Source organism: Macrobrachium rosenbergii, chromosome 17 (assembly GCF_040412425.1).
Source record: "Macrobrachium rosenbergii isolate ZJJX-2024 chromosome 17, ASM4041242v1, whole genome shotgun sequence".
Lineage (NCBI taxonomy): Eukaryota > Metazoa > Arthropoda > Malacostraca > Decapoda > Palaemonidae > Macrobrachium > Macrobrachium rosenbergii.
Genome location: NC_089757.1, coordinates 33,816,328 through 33,840,764, shown reverse-complemented (window position 1 = coordinate 33,840,764; position 24,437 = coordinate 33,816,328). Strand labels below are relative to the sequence as shown.

Genomic DNA, 24,437 nt, shown 5'->3' with positions numbered 1-24,437 from the left:
CGTCTAAAAGCGGCCCCCCCCAAAAAAAAAAACAATAATAAATAGAAATAAAAATAAATAATAATAATAAAAATTACCCAACAGAATGTGTCTAATAATTGTCTCGTCGTGGAATCATAAGGGTATCTAAAAGAAAAAAAAAATACCCAACAGAATGTGTCTAATAATTATGTCTCGTCGTGGAATCATAAGGGCGTCAGTCTCAATATATGGGTGAAGTTGTAAACTCCATTGGAAAGGCTTACGAAAATTCAGAGCCCTCTAAATTAACACGGAAGATAAATTACGTCAATGTTATGTTATTTGTTCGCTATACCGTCAACGATAGATAATTATAGTCACAATTTTTTTTTATAGTTTCGTTGTCTGTATGTGTGTATCTGTTCAACTTAATACGAGTAATAAATTTTCCCAATTCGTAACAAGTTTAGATAAAATTTATATTGTAGTTAAATTTGATAAATAATTAAAGCCACATATTTTTAACACTTTTGTTTCTGTATTTGTTTCTGTTTAACTTAAGTAATAATAAATCTTCCCCATTAGTAATAAGATTGGAAAATACTTACATTGTAGTTAAATTTGATAAATAATTAAAGCCACTTTTTTTTTTTACATTTTTGTTGTCTTTATTTGTTTCTGTTTAACGTGAACAATAGTAAATTTTCCCCATTCGTAATAAAATTAGATATAACATTTACATTGTAGAAAAATTATGTGACAATGAACTGTCAGTATGAAATTGAGCCTTGGTACCGTATGGAAATGAAACATATTTACGAAATCCACGAATACAGATATACCGGAAGTGGGGGAAAAATGAAATTAAATGTAAAGGAAAAATTGCAATAAAAAAGGAATATAGTCAGAATTCACGCATGTTTTCAAAAATGGATTTTTACAATTACGAGGAAAAACAAAAACAAAACAAAAAAGTTAAGTCAACACTAACTCCAACTACAACAAACATACATGACATGACTAGATATCCTTAAACTTATAACTCACAACCCGTAAACAAAAATATACAACATCATTTCTCCATCTCTTCATCATACAGTCTAAAATAAAAATAATAAAAAAAGGAAAAATGACATAAAACAAACCTTTCTGGAATTCATAACTGAGGAAAACTTGCTGAAGGAGACTCACCTTTAAAGTGTCGTTGACGTCACCCCCTCCTCTCCCTTCCCCTTCCCATACCCCCTCTCCCCTTTCCCTCCCTCCTTCCCTCCCCTTCCCTCCTCTTCGACCAGAGGCGTTGGAGGGAGGGAAAGGGAGGGAGTGATGGAGTGGCGAGTGAGGAGGAGGATGAGGAGGGGGAGGTGGGGGGGAGGAGGAGTAGTAGTAGCGGTAGGAGGAGGGCAAGGAGGGACGTGTCCCTCCCCCTTCAATCCCTCCCTCCCTCCCTTTGCAACATGCAAAGCAACATTCAGCGACGTCCCGAGTGTACTTACCAGAAGTCCAGGGGCAGGAGTTCCGAGCTGTGGATTGAATGTAAGGGATCATACCAAAGGTATTTGTTCGACAAAAACAAAAACAAAAAAAAAAAAAAAAAAAAAATTGAAGAAGAAGAAGAAGAAAGATAAAAACCAGACAAGAGAAGTGAGAGAGGGAGAGAGAGTGAGAGAGAGAGAGATTAATCTACGCATTAATCTTTTCCAAAAAAAAACAAACACGAGAGAGAAAAAAAACAAGTCTTTTAAAAAGGAATTGAAAAGCTTTGTTGTTAAAACATGAAATGCCATAAAAAAAACATGGGTCAATGCATACACAATCAACAATAGGTATATTATCTTGATTAACTGATATTAATGAGCTCTGTGATAGAGCGTATGTCAACATCACATGCTATTAGTTACACACAAACAAAGCAATTAATGTCAAAGCTTTTTTAATAATAATAATCATTTAGCTCTGCAAACAACAGCGAACAAACTGAAGCAATTCCATAGTCAACATTTTCGAAACAAACTAGAATATGAAAACAATCAACAAGGTCTGCTTAATCATTAATCATTAATATGGAAAACAGTATGGAAAAAAAGGAGGGTTAGCCGTATATATCTAACAGCCTAGCAATAACAAAGGTGTCGTCATTTCTACAAATATAAAATAGAGAATTTATTAGAATGTAATCAATGTATATATATATATATATATATATATATATATATATATATATATATATATATATATATGTATATATATATATATATATATATATATATATATATATATATATATATATATATATATATATATATATATATATATATATATATATATATATTATAAATCATATACATATATATTTAAGGAGAAACATAACTTCACAAATTTTTGATAACCACAATCATCAACAACTCATCACAGAGATTTCTTGACAAAACCATTAATATCATCCGATGTGAAAACCAATTTGAGTAACGGTATTTTTTTTATTAGAAAAGAAAAAATAATCATTTTCAACTGCAACTAAATTTCACCAAAAACAAAAAATATAGAAATTTCTCTATAAACAATTTCAAATCTTCTGTGACGATTAATTGATTGCAATGACGTCACAGCGTGACTGAATTAATATCCATTTTTAAATTTGTAGAAACGAGACACTCTCAAAAGCTGTAAAATTAGGCTTAAACATACAAGTAAATCAAATATTGTTAAATGAAACATTCACAGTGAACTATGAACTAGTATTGTTAATAGAAATAAAGATTATAAAAAAAATTATCTAAAAAGTAAAACACTGAATATTAAAGTGTAATGGAACTTGGGGCCTGAGCAACGAGTTGCTGTGCAGTTATGACCAAAAAGGAGTCAAAGTAAAAAAGAAGAAAAAAACTACTTAACATGAACCAAATAAGTTTTTCCCCCCTATATTTTTAGCCTGCTATCCATTGTAAAGGAATTACCATATGTGGGGACCCTTAGCATTTTTTTTTATCTAGTGTCATTTTCACTTACAAGGAAAAAATAAAAATGAAAATTGGGGAGGAGTCAAAAAAATTTTTTCACAGGAACCAAATGAGGCTAATTTCCTCATATTTGCATGCTATTCATTATATTGGCATGCATATATAGTTTACTCTTCCATAGTTTTTTTTATCTATTATAATTTTCACTTATAAGGAAAAAAATATGAAAATTGGGGAGGAGTAAAAAAAAAACTTTCACGGGAACCAAATGAGGCTATTTTCCTCATATTTGCATGTTATTCATTATAATGGAATACACATATAGTTTACTCTTCCAAGGTTTTTTTTTTTTAGTGTCATTTTGACTTACAAGGAAAAAAAAAATTAAAACTGGGGTCTTTTTTTGAAAGATGGTAAAGGGGGCTATTGATAACAACGGTGAATAATTAGCAAAAGTATGGTGGTCGTCTGCCCAACAATTATTTTTAAAGTCTTAACAATTACCAAGGAGTTTCACACAAAGAAATTGAGTGTATGAACACCTTTATTAATACCTCTATTATCTCTTTAGCTTTCTTTTTCATCCATCTATACAGAGGCCGAGATAAGATCTCCGATGTATACATATATATCTTGTATTCAATGCCATAACCTACGGTGTATACACAAATACTCAACTGTATATACGTCCATTATTCCCGGTGTAAATATTTTCAAACACACAAATGCTCAACTATATATATGTCCATTCATTTCCAGTGCAAATATTCTCCAATACGCAAATACTCAACTGTATATAAATCCATTCTTTCCCGTGTAAATATTCTCAATTACACAAATCCTCAACTGTATATAAGTCCATTATTTCCGGTGCATATATTCTCAAACAAACAAATACTCAACTGTTATATAAGTCCATTATTTCCATTGCAAATATTCTCAAATACACAAATACTTAACAGAATATAAGTGCATTATTCCCACTGCAAATATTCTCAAATACACAGATACTCAACTAGATATAAGTCCATTATTTCCTGTGCAAATATTCTCAAATACGCAAATTCTCTACTGTATGTAAAGTCCATTATTTCCGGTGCAAATATTCTCAAATACACAGATACTCAACTGGGTAAAAGCCCATTATTTCCAGTACAAATATTCTCAAATAAGCAAATACTCAACTGTGTATAAGTCCATTATTTCCGGTGCAAATATTCTCAAATCCACAAATACTCAACTGTATATAAGTCCATTATTTCCATTGAAACTATTCTCAAATACACAAATATTCAAACTGTACATAAGTCCTTTATTTTAGGTGCAAATATTCGCCAATACACAAACACTCAACTTTATATACGTCCACATTTCCAGTGCAAATATTCTCAAATACACAAATACTTAACTGTATATAAGTCCATTATCTCCTGTGCAAATATTCTCAAAAACACAAATATGCAAATATTCTCAAATACACAAATAGTCGAAAACATTCAAATACGCGTACTGCCCTTGCATGCCACCCTCCCCGGCTTTTCACCTCTCCTTCTAATCTTTTTCCGCGTCTCTTTCCCTTCACTCTTTATCGCTTATTATCACTTTCACGCTCCATTTGCATCACCGCAAACTGCTAAGTGCTGGAGGTGCACCAGAAGGGCAGATTTATATTCTATTTGAGATATATAATGAAAACCGCGAACGTTTTTATCGACGACTTGCAGCAATAATAGTCTCGCACGGAACGTGATTTAATAGAGAATCTTTTTATTTTTATTAACTACAGGAGAAATTCATGGTAAGTAAAGCATTATTTACACGTACACACACACAAACATATATACATATACAAATATATAAAATATATACATGCATACATATATATATATATATATATATATATATATATATATATATATATATATATATATATTATATATATATATATATATATATATATATGTATATGTATATGTGTGTGTGTGTGTGTATAATAGTATGTATATATACACTCGTGCGTGAATATATATAATAACACAACTGCCGTCACCACTACGTTCATCTTTCAAGTGCTGAAGACGATATGTGACACCAAGAATCAAGAATTAAATATATAAGAATTCTCCTTTCGAGACTAAAACGCATATGTTAGGCAAATCGCCACTGGACGAAATTTAGCAATTTGTTTCAACTTCTTCGGTTTTAGAAAGGACAGGAAAGCCACCTGTTGCACCTTCTAAATATCGTGGGCCACTTGGTCAACTATACAAAAATCGAACAGGTGAATAGAGAAAATTGGGGAGAACTAAATGTTTCTCTTAAAAGCGTTCTGCGTCATAGTTACCGAAAGAGTCACTTTGCAAGGCCGAGCGATCCAATTGTTCCGCTTCTCGTGCTATCATGGCTTCCTTCTGTGTGTGTGTGTGTGTATACACACAATATATATATATATATATATATATATATATATATATATATATATATATATATATATATATATATATATATTCATAACTGTTAGGGCAAGAGTTATAACAACAAGACTTACCACCATACCAAACTCCTAACTAGGATACGAACGTATATACGCTCCTTTGTTAGAGAGAGAGAGAGAGAGAGAGAGAGAGAGAGAGAGAGAGAGAGAGAGAGAGAGAGAGAGAGAGAGAAGAGAAGCTACTTGCAATCTGTACCTCCTATCGGGACAAGATCTTCTAAGAGAGGAGTCATTCCTTTCTCTGTTATCTCCTCACTTGTTGTAAGTTTGCTGTTAACATCTCTGAAACATTTTTTTCGATATTTTTTTTTTCTTCGAACGCCCCTGAGTCGATATAACCTGAGTACCGGTAGCTTGTTCCTTCGCGCATGCGGACTTGAATTCAGTTATATATCTTTGTGAAACGAATATGTACACTCTCACTTAGGATCTTGCGTTTTATGTAACAGGCATTGTAACGTACTTTCCTAGTCTTCAGATATAAAGAAATGAATACAAAGGTACCGAATTGAATATAGAATTTTGGCCAAAGTCCAAGCATTGGACCTATGAGGTCATTCAGCGCTGAAACGGGAATTGACAGTTAAAGTTTGAAGGGTGTAACAGAAGGAGAACCTCGCACCTGCACTATGAATCAATTGTTAGGAGAGGGTGAAAAGTAAGATAATAGAAAGAAAATATGAGAGGAGGTACAATAAAAGGAATGAAAGAGGTTGCAGCCAGGGGCAGAAGGCACGCTGCAAAGAAGCTCAAGTAATGCCTACAAAAGCTACTGTTTTGGAGGGCTGAAAATTCTAATTGAGCTCTCGGGAATTATTTCAAGTCCAAAAGTCCTCCCACTGCAAGGAGTCTACGTTCGTCATTTATATTTTCCATCAATAAGGCTTACATTTTTTATGTACCAAATACTTAACGGAATCACAATTTAATATTACATGCCTGCTCATAAAAACACATATACATTTATAAATCAAATTCACAGAACAGAACTCACATCCTCAATTACAATTTTCAGAAACAAAGGACATGAGTAATGGATGCATTTTTTGAATGTAAACTATAAGTCCTAATGTACCCAAATTATATATAGTTTTTTATTATTGAAGTCTGTGATATGTAATGACGATGTCTACTGAACTGCTGTGACAGACAGAATATATGATATATAAAATTTATATATATAATATTATATATATATATATATATATATATATATATATATATATATATATGTATATATATATATATATATATATATATATATATAATATATATATATATATATTATATATATATGTATATATATATATATATATATATATATATATATATATATATATATATATATATATATATATATATATATATATATATATATATATATATATATATATATATATATATATATATATATATATATATATATAATATAAAATGCAATATCCATCTTTCCACTGATCTTATGACTACCATATGAACGAATAAAATGCGTATAAAAATAAATCAAGCGCATCTAAAACAATAATAATAATAATAATAATAATAATAATAATAATAATAATAATAATAATAATAATAATAATAACAGATAGCGTACTCAACAGACAAACGAACTCTGAAATACGATATAATAATTGATATAAGTCACACAACAACGGAGCAAAGACTGATATAAAGATATAATAAAGCAATGGAAATTTGGATAAAAATTTTGATAGCGTCTCGGTAATACTCTACCTATTAGCAAGGTCACATATACAAAATAACTAAAATACAATTCGTTGCTTTCCAAGTTAAATCATGATCACGATCATGAATCACTTTTTAATAATAATAATAATGATAATTATAAAAATAATAATAATAATAATGATGATAATTATAAAAATAATAATAATAATAATAATAATAATAATAATAATAATAATAATAATAACGTCCTGTTAAATCCAGGTTGGTATATTCCAAATCAACAGCCGGAAATATATATATATATATATATATATATATATATATATATATATATATATATATATATATATATATATATATATATATATATATATATACACGCACACATTTATATATATATGAGGAATTTGAAACCGGAAGTCGGTTGCGGGACAACTTCGGTAACAGTTTTTGTTGCGAGAATTATGTCGGTAATTTGTCAGAATTACACGGATTCATTACGAGAAGTTCCTCTCATTGGAAAAACAATAAAAAAAAATAACCAAAATAATAATAACAATAATAATCATAATGGGACGACACGTGAATATTAGATTTTGCGGAGCTGTTCCTTCACTGCAGAAGACGATTTATGTATTCTGATGTGAACAAAAACGTCGATGAATTCCATTAGATATAAATATTGTAGTCATATATAATATATGCATATATGTATATATATATGTATATATATGTATATATATATATATATATATATATATATATATATATATATATATATATATATATATATATATATATATCTACGTGCGTGTATACAATATTAGAAAATAGACAACTGGCGCAACGAAAAACAATCTGTCATTCACTGCATAATTTAAAAAATAATAAGTACTTCTTTCTTTGCTTTCAAAAACCCCTTTGTAATGTTTTTTCTTTTTCAAATTTTATGTTACCTCGGAGAATAATATTAAGAGTAACAATTTCAAGATAAGGAATAATATCGTTTATCTCAGCGACGAATTTCTCCGTTACAGCCGAAGTCATGACATTAAAAGCGAATTTTTGGATTCCATACTTAAATAAATAAATTTAGAAAACGGATCAATACAAACGAAAGATTATACAAATATGCATAAAAAGTTATCATCCCGTTTCCTGCTTCTTGCGTACAATTTATAATTATAAGAAAAATGACTTACACGCTCTTAAATAAAAAATCATTAATAGTAAAAAAAAGACCACTCAATATTGTAATAAAAAAAGGATCATTACAAACGAAAGAATATACAAATATGCATAAAAAGGTATCATCCCATTTCCTGCTTCTTACGTAAAATTTATAATTATCAGAAAAATAACTTACACGCCCATAAATCAAAAATCATTATGAGTAAAAAAAAAAAAACACCCAATATTTGTAATTAAGACTGTAAATTGTAACGCTAAAATAACCCGATATTATAACAAGGACGACATTCAGTAACACCACCTAATGATTCGTTAGTTAAGTAAAAGCAAGAAATATAATTACCTTATCGACGAAGCTCTCTCAGCAATGAGGGATATATATCATTTATTTTCAAATAACATAGAGGACACAAGTGGTTCCCTTTTCCAAACTGCTAAATTTCACGCAGTGCTAATTACGCCATCTTATGACACCGACCAGTCCTTTCCTCTTAACTAATTGCTACGTGCGAATGATGAAACGCATTCGTAATTACCGTCATTATCATTCATAATTATCGTTACTGCGATTGATTTCCTCGGGTTAAGTAAACTCGCCAAAAAAACTCATTCCCTATAAATGTAAAGCAATAATCGAGTTATCAGTTTTCATGAAAGTTAAAAATGTTTACCTTGGAGAAAACTGAAATTGAAATCACATCACACCTAAAATCAAAAGATGATTTTATTATGAAATATTAAGAGTGGAAAATCAATAGATAATTTCATTAAGAACTAGTAAGAGGGAAAAATCAATGGATAATATTTATTACGAAGTACTACGATAGGAAAAATCAGTAGATATTTTCATTAAGAAATATTAACGGAAAAATCAACAGATAATTTCATTAAGAAATATTATGAGGGAAAAAATCAATAGATAATTTCATCAAGAGACATTAAGAGGGAAAAAATCAACAGATAATTTCGTTAAGAAATATTAAGAGGGAAAAAATCAATAGATAATATCATTAAGAAATATTAAGAGGAGAAAAAAAATCTGGAAATAATTTCATTACGAAATATTAAGGAGGAAAAAATCTAATGGATAATTTATTACGAAATACTAAGAGTGAAAAAATCAAAAGATAATTCAATTAAGAAATATAAAGAAGGAAAAAACCGATAGATAATTTCATTAAGAAATGTTAAAATGGAAAAAATTGTGGATGATTTCGTTACGAAAAATTAGAAAAAATTATAGATAATTTCATTATGCTTATATATTTCTTACGAAATATATGAGCGCAAATAGAGAATTTCATTAAGAAATATAAACAAGGAAAAACTAACAGATAATTCATTACGAAATATCAAGAGAACAAAAACCAAAACATGAGCAGAACGCGTAAGAAGCCTTTAACGGTTTAACAGCCTACGCTAAATGCAATATCGCACACACATAACGGTTTACGCAAACGGTCCTCTACCGTGTCTATTCACCAGAATATCGAGGAAAAAAAGGGAATATTTATATATTCTAGGGAAGTGTTTCCTCGGTAGCTCCGAAATCCCCTTTCCAGAGGACCAACGCCACGCCACAGCCATCGTTAGAGAATTTGGCATCTCACAAGATAAACAGTTTTAACAAGAACCGAACTAACGGCTTTGCCCAGCCTCACTTATTTATATCACACTCGCGTAAACACTTGGTGTCGTTTAAAACAAAGTGTGTATCTATGGAGGAATCAAACGGCGCAAGAACCGAGAGAAAATGAAAAGTTACATTTTACATGCGGCAAGCAAGATTTTGCAATTTTATTCACAGTAGGATTTATCTGTACAAGACTGCATTTTCTGTTGCACAAGAGAAAGGTCATCTCACTCTAGCCTAAATACATCAGAATTCAAAGATGCTTATAGATTAGGAGGATGTAAAAAAATATAAGGATATCGAAGTCAATGAGAAATATATATATATATATATATATATATATATATATATATATATATAATATATATATATATATATATATATATATATATATATGTATATATATATATATATATATATATATGTGTGTGTGTGTGTGTGTGTGTGTGTGTATATATGAAATTTAAATTTGCCTTGAAATTAAAATCTAGAACAAATATTAGGTAGTTCTCAAATATTCTCAGGATATATTGAAGGAATGCCCAACCTGAGAAACAAGAATGCAGTAACTGCAGGTATATGCGCGCTTTAGAACAACGAATACTATATACAGTAAACAAAGAATATATAACATATATATACATATATATACATTATATACATATACATAATATATATATAGACATAATATATTATATATATACATATATATACAAACACACAGGTACGCATGAATGCAAGCAAGAATCAAAGCATCGTCGAAAAAAAAAAATATTTGCAAAACACACGAGATGATAAAAACAACAGTAATGAAAATATTCAGAAAATCATTAGGCGGCGTCTCCGTCGACCCACGGCAGCAGCAGCAGCTCTTTGTGCTTTCCTGGACGGGCCCCTGGAACGCTGGAAGGACGCGCAGTAAAATGGAGGAACCCTGGAAAGTGATAACCACTGAGAGAGCGAGAGAGAGAGAGAGAAAGAGAGGAAGACAGATCACTTCACCTTCGGAGTCTGAGTCGGCGGAGCAGCTGGAGGACGACTTGGAGGACGCCATCGCCTTCCTAACACTCTCGCAGAGGGCACCGACGGCGAAGGAGGAAGAGGAAAGGGGAGAGGGAGAGGAGGAGGAGGAGTGGAGGAGGAGGAGGAGATGGAGGGCGCCGCACACACACAGGAAAAACACCACCGATGCACGATTTGGGAAAAGCAGAGAGACCCGCCATCCCGGCAGAGAGCAGCCACGTGTCTCTCTGGTGCCGCCGTTCCTCTCTCTCTCCCTCTCCACATCAGCCAAGGGAAGAAGGGGCTGCTGGAGTCGGGAGGGAAATCAATGACCGAGTTGCTGGATGAAGGTTCTAGCGCCCCGTGAAACGACGACGAGGACGACGACGACGATGACGACGTGGGGTAGGAGGAGGAGGAGGAGGAGGAGGAGGAGGAGGAGGGGAGGAGAGTGCCACCACCAGTGCCACCTCCACCACCTCCTCCTCCTCCATCTCCTCCTCCTCCTCCTACCCCAACCCCCCATGACAGCTTCCTCCATAACCAACATACGCCCGTCTCCGAAAACTGCGTTCCCTCAGAACACCAGCGAATGGGTTCGTAATTCAGTCACTTCCAGGTTGCCTGTGTACAGGTGAGAGTGGCTCAATGCTTTGTCAAAGCATTTGAGGGACGACCAAGGAAGCATCGCCATTACATCCAAGCTAAAATAATAGCTGCTTTCATTAATGCACAAGCATCAACATCATCATCATCATGACGTTCTTCGGCTGCCTGGATACCGAGGAAAGAAAAATAGATATCAAAACACAAGCATCAAGCATCAAACATCTAACGGCACGGAGGCCCTTCAGTAAAAAATATATCAAAGCGCTTGTGCAGCTGAGGCAGTTACGGGCTGCTCTAGAGAAAGAGCCCGTGCCAGCGCTAGACTGGCTTAATCTGAAACAACAGCTGAAAACAGCAGCGTCAACAATTACAGATTGAAGCTGCTTGTTTATTGTCCCAAAGGAGTTCTGACAAGTGCAGCTTCTTTATATGGACAAGACTGAAATATGGCACCATCGTCCCTCCCTCAGTAATACCCAACTATGACCAACTGCTACTTAGGTAACAACGTAAAGGTTCCTTTTTGAGATACGTTCAATCTCGCGGAAAATCTAACGAAATCTGCTGAGGATGTTCCGAGAGCCATTTCTCCTCCGCAATAATCAGGAGTGCTTGTTTTTGAGGACATTTTAGGAAAACGTCAGTGATGGAGGCACCATTTGGAACGCTAGCTGACACGAACCTAATTACTTCCTGATAACCCTACCCCCCCAAAAAATAATAATATTAATTTTGGTAAAAGCTCTTACAAAAGGTTTACAATTCACAGATTAATATTTAAAACTTTAATTTACATTACAAATTTACACTTAAATTTACTCTTTCTTCTTTTCCCAGAATCACAATAATTTCTTCTCAAACAATCAAGGTTCCCAGAATAAAATATGTCTCTTGCATTAAAAATTATGCGCCATCGTAACATTTACAATTTATTATACATATATGTACAGTATATATATCTCTCTCAGAAAAAAACAATGAATAATTCTCACAAAATCTGCAATAATATAATTATTTTCTTGCACAATCTTCATGATTTACGCATTACGAATACATGTGTTTGTATAATTACTAGGACATGTATTGATATCAAACAGTATAATTACTAAGATATGCATTGGCATCGAACAGTATAATTACTAGGATATGCATTGATATCAAACAGTATAATTACTAGGATATGCATTGATATCGAACAGTATAATTACTAGGATATGCATAGGCATCGAACAGTATAATTACTAGGATATGCACTGATATCAAACAGTATAATTTCTAGGATATGCACTGATATCAAACAGTATAATTTCTCGGATATGCAATGACATCGAACAGTATAATTACTAGGATATGCATTGACATGAAACAGCATAATTACTAGGATATGTACTGATATCAAACAGTGCAATTACGAGGATATGCATTAATATCAAACAGTATAATAAGTAGAACATGCATTGACATCAATCAGTATAATCTTAAGATATGCACTGACATCGAACAGTATAATTACTAGGATATGCATTGATATCAAACAGTACAATTACAAGGATATGAAATGACATTAACCGGGTCCCAAAGGGCTCATTTTTAAAAGTCAAGAAAAACAATATCCATCTTGTTACCGTTTGACCTAACAAAGCCGCGACCTTTCCAAGAGGCACTTGTGGACCCGTCCTCTTTAAAATCTTCGTCTATAGGTCTTCATAGTCAAAAGTATAAAGCGAAGCGTCTGAAGGAACAGTCGAATAGTTCGATAGCCAATAGATTACTATAACAGTTCGTTTAAAGTGGCTCCCATTTTACTGACGGTTGAGCCCACTTTATTTAGTGCTAATAGTATGAGAAGCAATTTATTTACAATTACATATATATATATATATATATATATATATATATATATATATATATATATATATATATATATATATATATATATATATATATATATATATATATATATATATATATATATATATATATATATATATATATATATATATTTATATATAAATATAAATATATATATAATATATATATGTTTATATATATATAAATATAAATATATATATATATATATATATATATATATATATATATATATATATATAACAACCACAGTTATAACAGCTCTTAACTTCTCGAATTCTTCGCACTTTTTGGATACGCTTGTCACTACAAAGCCTTATATCCAAACGCAAGAAATACGAAGTAATTCTTCTGACGTCCGCTGCCGGACATTACAATTGCTTCACTTCTCTTGCATTTGGATCTAAGGCTTTGCTGCAACAAGCGTTTCCAAACAGTGCGATGAATCCGAGAAGTTAAGAAGGCATTGTATATTACAATTACATACGTATCTGGTAGAAAGTAACCAGTAGATTCTATATATATATATATATATATATATATATATATATATATATATTCATAAAATATTGTCAAATTAATAATATATATGATAATTCAACAATTCAAATAATAAGTTGATCAACAATTAAAGCTCATTCAACATAAATTTGCATAGAAGAACAACTCTGCCCTAAAATATATATATATATATATATATATATATATATATATATATATATATATATATATATATATATATATATATATATATATATATATATATATATATATATATATATATATATATATCTGTGTGTGTGTGTTTTTGTGTGTGAGAATAAAACTGACGAAACAGAACAAATAAAAAAAGAAAAAATCACATTATTCCTTTTCCTTCTCGACAGAGCTCGACTCAGGCACGTACGCGCATGCGGTCAGCTTCACCTGCTACGGAATCGTTCCCCCGAGAAGTAACGGACTCTGCAAATTCGGTTGCGGACCTTCAAACGAAGGCTGACTCTGGACTCCTCTGCGGACGCGAAAATACGTCCCCGAAAATCCTACTGTTCACTGTTCTCCGATGAAGCGACGACATGCTACTTGGCTACTTGCTACTTCTCTTTCGATTGACCGTTGTACGTATCGAATGAGCCTTGCTCGAAAAATCTGATATCTCAAATCCATGTATATATTTAAACAATAATAATAATAATAATAATAATAATAATAATAATAATAATAATAATAATAATAATAATAATAATAGCTACTTGCTACTTCCTTTTGATTAACCGTTATTCCTATTTGGTACGTTTCGTATCGAATGGGTCAGCCATGAAAAATGTTTCTCTAATTCATTGTAAATAATAATAATAATAATAATAATAATAATAATAATAATAATAATAATAATAATAATAATAATAATAATAATAATAATCCCTGGAATATATATGCATATATATATACATTTATATATATATATATATATATATATATATATATATATATATATATATATATATATATATATTACAATAGATCCTTCAGAAACCTCTGTAAAGCATTTGTAGATGGAACTTACCAGCGTAAATGTATAAGAGTCAGAATTTACTTTACGTATCACATATAATTTTTGATGAAATGGCTACTATTACTCCTATTCCTAATGACAAGGAAGAATGTCCCTATTTGTTTCTTTATTGCCTCTTTCACAAATGGCAGCCCTTTAGCAAATCGATTTTGTACCGGCGGCTGTGTGATCTGACGAATAGAGCAATTCAAGGAGATATTTATATTGCCATAAAGCGTATCTACATAACTCACGAACAGACACACAAGAACAGACAGAACAGTTACTTTAAGGGCTATCATGAAAATCTATATATATATAAATACAAAGGAGGAAGCATCCACGCATTCTAGACCAACCACGAAAAACACCAACCGGACACTACAATGGGAGAGAGAGACACTTCAAGCGCTGACAAACCAGCTTTGACTGACACCTCCGGAAAAGTCATGCCTCGCGTGGACGCTTATTGAACATCCTGAATAACGACCCTGGACACCATTTTATCCCGTTTCATTCCGCAATACATCAACGTACCCAATTCGTGTGGCCGCATACAATCATAACTGTCTCGGCCACTCTAAGGCTATCCCCTTTAGGTTAGAGTTTGTGTGAGGGATATTCTCTCTCTCTCTCTCTCTCTCTCTCATAGATTTAAGGCTGGACTTCTACACGCTCTGTTCCCTGATAAGCAAAATCCATCACGAGGTATATTTTGCACGCGAGGGAATTAAAAAAAGTCGTTTTCGACCACATCCAAAACAATGAATGGTGCATTTACACTGTAGATATTAATCTTCAATAAATTTCATTACGTGTGCATCTGTATTCACTATTCGTCGTTTAACATAAAAAAAGATTCATTCTTCTTCTATCCAGTCTCCATCGTTTTACATGTAAATAAATACTTCTGAATTCATTACGTGTGCATCTGTATTCCCCATTCGATGTTTAACGTCAAGATAATACATTCTTCTTCTGTCTAGTCTACATCGTTTTACATACATGTAAATACATATTTCTGAAAACACGTACATTTCTGCACACAATTACGATTAATAATATATCCATACAAATATACATATCTTTATTTCAAATCCAGTCCAATTGTTCTCATCCACGTCCTGGACACATTATGCATTTCTTATTATTATTATTATTATTATTATTATTATTATTATTATTATTATTATTATTATTATTATTATTATTCAGAAGAAGAAGAAGAACACCATTCATATGGAACAGGCCCACAGGGGCCATTGACTTGCAATTCAGAATATGGTGCTCATTAGAAAGAAGTGGAAATACAGAAAGGAAAATCATGCAGGATCTCTGTATCTACCTATGCTTCTACCGTCGCCATTATTCTACAGCTGGGACAACAGATCTCGTGTATTTCTGCCGGGAGACACTCTCTCTCTCGCCGCTGGCCTGCCTATAAATATGCCGTACTTATTTGTGTGTCTTTGGAAAATTTTGGCTAATACCTGCATTCACATAAAAATTAGGAATAAGCGTCAGGAAAAACTCTGGCCCACAATTAATATGGGACTGGCTTGTTTTTGCTCCCACTTTTGTTGGGCATAGAGTATAAAACATTTAATTAATTTTATTTTTACAATAATTTTAGTTGACATTCAGTAATATTCCGGTACCTGCCTTCACATGAGCTCTTCCTGTTAATCCTTAACTCTTGAACTGATCTGTGAACTGAGCGTTACAACATTTATTCTGTAATGCATAAAAAAAAATACAATCGATGACCTCCACTTTCACTGCAGGTCAAAAATGAACCTTTTTTATTATTTCTTAAAGCGCATGGCAGTTCCCTTCATTTCCCAAGCAAGGTAAGAGGGGATCCTTGGAATATACGGAGCTTGTATTACCGCATAAGCATTATGCACAAATATACACACTTGCTTACACACACAATATGAATATGACAATGATCTGAAACCCTTCCTGAGATCACGGACATCTACTGTCGTAGCTTCAAGGCCCATGCGTCACTCTCTTATTCATAATGCACAAAGGAATTCATCTAAAACATTAAAAAACATTCATTCTTTTCTAAAGGACAGGACTTGCTATATATAATGAGGGAAACTCATCAGAACAACTCACGTCCTTCCTCATAATGGCGAGATAACATCACACACTGACAGTAATTATTAGGTTTTTGTCAGAACATTCAGGACAATAAATTACCTGAATTACACCATGTCGACTATAGGATTATATATAATGCCATGAAGGTAAAATTATGGATGATTATAGAAATTCCGTAACAAAAAAAATCAGTTGTGGTGGCTTGTGGATATATATTGATTAACGATTTTTATCAGGAAATAGTACGACTTTTTATAACAACAACAACAACAACAACAACAATAATAATAATAATAATAATAATAATAATAATAATAATAATAATAATAATAATAATAATAATAATAATAATACAACTGTACACTATCCGATTACGTATTCTACGTAAGATCTTTGTAAGGCATTCCCAAAAAATTAATATTTAAATTAAAATAAAATATTGACAATTGGTGCTTGTAAGTATTAACATACTTACCAGCTTTCCTCAGTTAAATTATTTGATGTCTTGACTGATTAAATGACTGAATGATTTGTCGTCTTTCTGAAAACTTAATCAGTTTCCCATTTGAAACTGCATCTTTCATAAAAAAATTAACAAACTGCGCCACAATATTTCAAGATAAATAAGACATTCTATTTATCAACAAAATAATCTCCGCTAAATGAATTCTGCGAACGTCTGTTATCTTAAATCTTAAACATTTACAAAATTAATTCTGAAAGCATATAAACAACACGTTAAATCCTACGCATTTATTAAAATTAATTCTGAAAGCATATAAACAATACGTTGAATCTTACGCATTTATTAAAAATAATTCTGAGAGCATATTATAAACAATACGTTGAATCTTCCGTATTTATTAAAAATAATTTTGAAACCATATAAACAATACGTTGAATCTTGGGTATTTATTAAAAATAAATCTGAAAGGATATAAACATTACGTTAAATCTTACGCTTTTATTAGAAATAATTCTGAAAGCATACAAACAATACAATACGTTTATTAAAAATAAATCTGATAAAACAATACGCTCTTGCATTTATTAAAAAATAATTCTGAAACCATATAAACAATGAATCTTACGCATTTAAAAAATAATTCGTATATAAACAATACTCTCTTGCATTTATATAAAAATAATTCTGAAACCATATAAACAATACTTTGAATCTTACGCATTTATTAAAAATAATTCTGAAAGCATATAAACAATACGTCAATCTTACGCATTTATTAAAAATAATTCTGAAAGCATATAAACAATACGTAAATCTCTTGCATTTATATTAAAAATAATTCTGAAAGCATATAAACAATACGTTGAATATGACGCATTTATTAAAAATAATTCTGAAAGCATATAAACAATACGTTGAATCTTGCACATTTATTCAAAATAAATCTGAAAGCATATAAACAATACGTTGAATCTTACGCATTTATTAAAAATAAATCTGAAAGCATAAAACAATACGCAAATATCTTGCATTTATTAAAAATAATTCTGAAAGCATACAAACAATACGTTGAATCTGACGCATTTATAAAAAAAAATTCAGAAAGCATATAAAAAATACGTTGAATCTTACGCATTTATTAAAAATAAATCTGAAAGCATATAAACAATGGCCGTAGACTTTTTCACCCGGACGACACCAACTCCTCACTCACTCCCACCCCCGTACTAGCAACGCCAAGGGGCCCCATACCCCACCCCAATACCGTCTTGTCGGACGTCCTTACTGTACTCCCCTTTTTCTCTCTTTGAGTTCCCCAGCCGAAGACCCTTTGGCCTGGCTTATGCTGATAAAGAGGGGGAGAATACATGCTATTATGGAAAATGGTAAGAGAGGAGAAGGAATAAGAAACGATTAAAAAGAGGAACGTAATGAGTGGACAGTTGTCGATCACCGAGTTCGGGGTAAGACGCGTCTTCAGGATTTTGGCCTTGTTTATGAAATGCTCTTTCTCACTTTTATATTTTCAGATATATTTTACTGGAAACAAGGTACTGACTAAGTGACGGTAAGGAGTGTGAGTGTGTGTGTGTGCGTGTGTGTGTGTTGGGGCCTTGAAAATCTGTGTGCGTGTGCGCTAATTAAAACTAGTCACTCGGACACTTGTCATTTCTGAACAAATGCGTCCTTTCGGCGATACTAATCGTTAAGTGAACAGACACAAAACAGACTGAAACAAAATTCTTGACCACTCATAGAAGCTGTCTAGGTATCCCATTACCTTAGACTTTTGCCGCTACAGAGTCTATATTTAGCATTTTTATCTCAAAAATAAATCACTTGTTGAGGGAAATTCTCTAAGTTGACAGATGGGATAAGCACGTGATGTTAAATGTACATGCAATACACATTATATATATATATATATATATATATATATATATATATAATATATATATATATATATATATATATATATAGTATATATATATATTTTATGCATACAAACATACATACATATATATATTTTTTATACATTCATATATACATACATACATTCATACATACACACGCATCGTACAGTAGTTAACAATTTCAAACAAAAACACTCCTGCTAATGACATCATCGAGCCAGGTCCATTTTGCTGAACATATACCAATGTATATGCTCACAATAAAATACCACATTAACATTAACAGACACAACGAGAGAGAGAGAGAGAGAGAGAGAGAGAGAGAGAGAGAGAGAGAGAGAGAGAGAGAGAGAGAGAGAGAGAGAGAGACTGCAATCGTAAAAACGTGGCAATTAAAGCTCAAACAGGTGTGAGCAAGTGGAACGGGATGGACACAGGTTGAGAAAGTAACTGACTGCAACAACGCCAATCAATACAGGTAAGATACAGGTGTGTTTAAGCACCTGGCCCTCGTCATAAAGACTTTCATTAAAGACATTCATAATCTATTTACGTTTCCAGCGATGCGAAACCAGGCCTGTCTCGTACGCGCACTATTATTAGAATTTTGCATTTATGTTATAGCTGTATTTGAGAGAAATTTGGCAACACAGTAAGCTTAGCTACCCCAGGCTTTAAGTAAACAACAGATGATCACAAATACAAATCGCTTAATAAAATGTTATACGATATTGAATTGAATTTAGGACAAAGGCCAAGCACTGGGACCTATGAGGTCATTCAGCGATGAAAGGGAAATTGACAGTAAAAGGTTTAAAAGGTGTAACTGGAGGCAAGCCTCGCAGTTGCACTATGAATCAACTGTTAGGAGAGGGTGGAAAGTAAGATGGAAAACAGAGAATATGAATGGAGGTACAGCAACATTTATGTTATGGCTGTATTAGAGAGAATTTTGACAACACGATAAGCCTAGTAACTCCAAGCATTATTTTGAAGATCAAGTGTTCGCAAATACAAATCACTTAATTGACTGAAACACGGCATCACAGCGCTGACTAGCCACTGTCTATCAGCGCGATACAGTGGATACGTTCAGACGCGTTCCAGAAAAGGGTTAAGTACAGTACAGTTTGCATTTCAGAAAAGAAGGATTTAGTAAAGGTTGGAAAAAACTGATGAAAGTAAAACTATCTTTGAATATAACTGTACAGATGACGACTGTGGCATACACTGACATACTATATATCAAAGCTAAAAGGTTCTTAGCTATCATCTGCAAAAGGGTAAACTAGAAAAACAAATGAAGAACTCTTGTATAGTATGATTAGTTATAATAATTCTCCAGTGGCAAATTAAGTAAAACGATCTTGAATTACTTTTACCTCAAGACTTATATACAGTGTCAACGAATAAAAATTACTATAATTTGATGAGTAATATTATGTATACATTAAGTCATACATAAAAAAATATAGCAAACATTTCATTAAAAAAAATCACTGTTATGTTGTAAAAACAATAGGTTTGTTAAAAAACCGTTTTATAAGAAAAACATTTAGTAAAAAAAAAACCCGTTTTGCAAAAAAAAAAAAAAAAATCCACCACTATTGGGGAAGTAATATCAAAATAACTTAAAAGGATAAATATAGTAAAGCAATAACTTATCGCTAACAAACTGCACCAGAGGTTAACAAATAAACAGCCTTATCAATTCATGTCTCACTACACCAACACAAATGTTGATAAAGATAACATAACAATCCATCCGAAGTAATGACACCGAGAATTGACAGGGATGCAGAAAAAAATAATGTTTCCTTTTTGGTATAGTTTTACGAATCGGAATAACGTCATTTTGTAAACAAAAAAATCGTTTTGAAACAGCCAACACTAGCTTCAGTGATCGGTAGGTACAGAGATAAAGTAACGAATATAGGCTATTTAAAAATATATAAATATGTATAAATATATATCAACATCCCAATAACATCACTGTAAAAATTCGCTGTGAAACTTGCCAGCAGTAGCTTACTTGATCAGCAGGTATAGAGATGGAGTAACTAGCGTATTTAAAAATATATAAATACCTATAAATATATAAGTATCTATTAATATCTGTATCTATAAATATTGTTCCCGTCAGACTGGGTGTGACGATATAATTCTACGGTATTTAAACTCCACATTTCGGTAAGGCATTAAAAAAGAAAGCTAGTCTTAAAAATACAGATTATTTTAAAAGTGAACAATACCAGTGCCATCTAATATTGTCGTCAGTAAGATATCCGTTGTACAGTATATATAGAAATATCAAAACGGAAAATTAGAAACATAAATGAGATTATCTATACCCTGAAACATTTAGATTCGTCAATGAATTATCGAGAGATAATTGCGAGTGATTATTTTATATAATAATATAAGCTGGCATTCCAACAACACCAGGAAATAGGAAAAATGACAAAAACACGATTTTTGCCAACTTGCTGTATTGATAAGAAATTTAAGTCAGGTAAGTGATGACAATAATTAGGAATTCCCCTAATTCATAAAAAAATGAATGGAAATGTATAATGTTACTTAGTATTTTATACCATATTTACATTAACAGACGAACGTCCATCGTACAATTTACGACAACTCCAAGCAGAGAGAGAGAGAGAGAGAGAGAGAGAGAGAGAGAGAGAGAGAGAGAGAGAGAGAGAGAGAGAGAGAGAAATAATCAATAATTGCAGGAGGACGTATGACGACGGATCAATATATATATACGAAAAAGGAATTTGTTCTTAATGGGTCGAACAGTTTTTTATTTATCCATTAAGAACTGTTCTTAAAAGTCACTTGCCTTCCTCGTTCTCAAAGACTAATAATCAATTACTTCAAGGAACTTGAAAATCTACATCTCAAGACATTCGACCAAGGAAACGAACGCGGGAATGTGCTATGGGGGGGAGTATGGAGCGAGAGGGGATGGGGGGGGACAATGAGAATGGGGTGGGGTAAGCCATAGAGGAATGAGGAGGGGCTGGGGATAGTAACGAATGGCCCATGTGTGTGTGAGGGAGGGGGAGGGAGGAGAGAAGGGGATATGGCAGGAGGAGGAGGAGGAGGAGGAGGGGAGGAGGGGAGGAGGAGGAGGAGGAGGAGGAGGAGGAGGGGAGGAGGAGGAGGAGGAGGAGGAGGGATTGGAAACCCGATGGAGGGAATGATGGGTAGGAGCGGGGGTTGGTAGAGTGAACGTATGTGATGAACCCGTTTTCTTTGAGTAAAGAGTTGATGATGTTGAATTGGTACATCAGCCGTCAAGTTACTGCCATCTAATCTATATTATTTAGCCCGTGTATCATTTATAACACCAACCAACATCTTTATTAACCATCTAACTTCCCTACCATCCACCACCACGGACGTGTTCTTTCAAAAATTACGAAAACACAGACCCATTTCCTTAAGCATACGCTTGACGTGTGTCTTGTTGAGGCTATAATGACACCATAATAGAATATGTTGTGACGTGGGCCCGTTTCTTTCGCTATTACCGAATACAAACACATTTCTCTGCGAGACCAGTGTGGTAGGCTAAACACACTGAATGAGCATTAGCTTATATGTTTATTTGGCAAAGGTGTGACGTCCATTCATGAAAGCTGCCTAGCGCATAGTACTGCACATCTACCGCAACAGAGGCATTACTGCGCCATTACTACTACTGTTACTACTACTGCTATTACTGCTGCGACAATTCTAATTCCGGTATGACGTCACTGGTATACCACGGAGTAGGCTAACATATATGGGTTAATGATGCATTCAATGTTCTTCCATAGTTTTCGAAAGAATTTGCTAAACTTGTTCAATTCTTCGCAAAGAAACGTTTCATGTATTCTTCCGTCAAGCCCCGAAGTGGGGGGTCAGGGGGCCACATAACAGGTTTTAAAATATAAATAACTATAAAAATAAATGCCGGTGGGGAGTTAATTAAAGTGATGTATAATAATTCATCATAAGTCTGTCCACGGAGCTGTTTGGCGTATCCGTTACAAGGTGACGTTTTTTGATTTACACCTGTTGTGTTTCATAACGCGCACAGGTAATCTGCACACACACATACACATGCACACACACACACACAAACCTCACTCAACTTTCATTTCAAGTTCTAAGTTCTCCTATCCATTTGCTATTAAAGTTAATGAAGTAAAGGATATACGTGAAATGCTCAATATGTAGGGTTGGCTAGATAAGTGTTGTTAAATGGGTTGGAAAAGTTAAGTATACCTTAGTTTAACCAGATTACTAGCTGAAGGTCAGCTTGCTTTAACACTTGTGGCAACGTGATAAAAAATGTACCATTAAAGTATACCATATGAAAATACAATATATATATATATATATATATATATATATATACATATATATATATATATATATATATATATATATATATATATATATATATATATATATAAATATATATATATATATATATATAAGAGGTCAAAACTTCAAAGAGGTCAGGAGACTTTTCAATTGTAATTAAAAGCAAAAACATAAAATTAATCAATGAGTTAATATTTATATGAATCTCGACTCGATCACTAAGCATCTCAAAAGACGAAGCATCGCCCATTCTCTCTCTCTCTCTCATACGGCAATCCATCCACTTAACGTTCTCGTCTTCACAATCCGTCCAAAAGCCCAGTTGGAAATATCCCTCCCCTCCCCCCACCTTTCCCAAGAAAACCCCTTTTACCAAACTCCCCTTTTTGTTATCCTCGCCCAGAGACCCCTACCGGGATCTGGCACATCCACCCCTTCCTTCCCCCTCCCCTCTCCACGTCTTTTCTAAGTCTCCCCCACCCCCTTCCCCTTCCCCCATTCCCCCAACCGCTCATCTCCTTGACAACGGAAGCGTAATCCTTCTGAGGAGGTCAATATATCATGCAAACGCACCTGCGATCCTATGTGAAGGATCTGCGC

The 24,437-nt window shown here is 32.9% G+C and overlaps 1 protein-coding gene across 9 annotated transcripts in view; it reads right to left on the bottom strand.

The window, feature by feature from the left end:
* LOC136847847 (homeotic protein ultrabithorax-like) overlaps positions 1 to 24,437 on the bottom strand; it is a 1,187,590-nt gene that overhangs the window by 617,643 nt on the left and 545,510 nt on the right. For 7 of the 9 annotated variants that reach the window (XR_010855864.1, XR_010855863.1, XM_067119821.1 and 4 more), the window contains one exon: positions 1,458 to 1,484. The exons of the other annotated variants lie outside the window; for them this stretch is intronic. Coding sequence is in view for 5 of the 7 variants with exons in the window: in XM_067119821.1 (XP_066975922.1) it covers positions 1,458 to 1,484 (27 nt within the window). In the remaining 2 variants the exon portion in view is untranslated. The remainder of the gene's footprint in view (positions 1 to 1,457; positions 1,485 to 24,437) is intronic. 9 annotated transcript variants of the gene reach the window in all.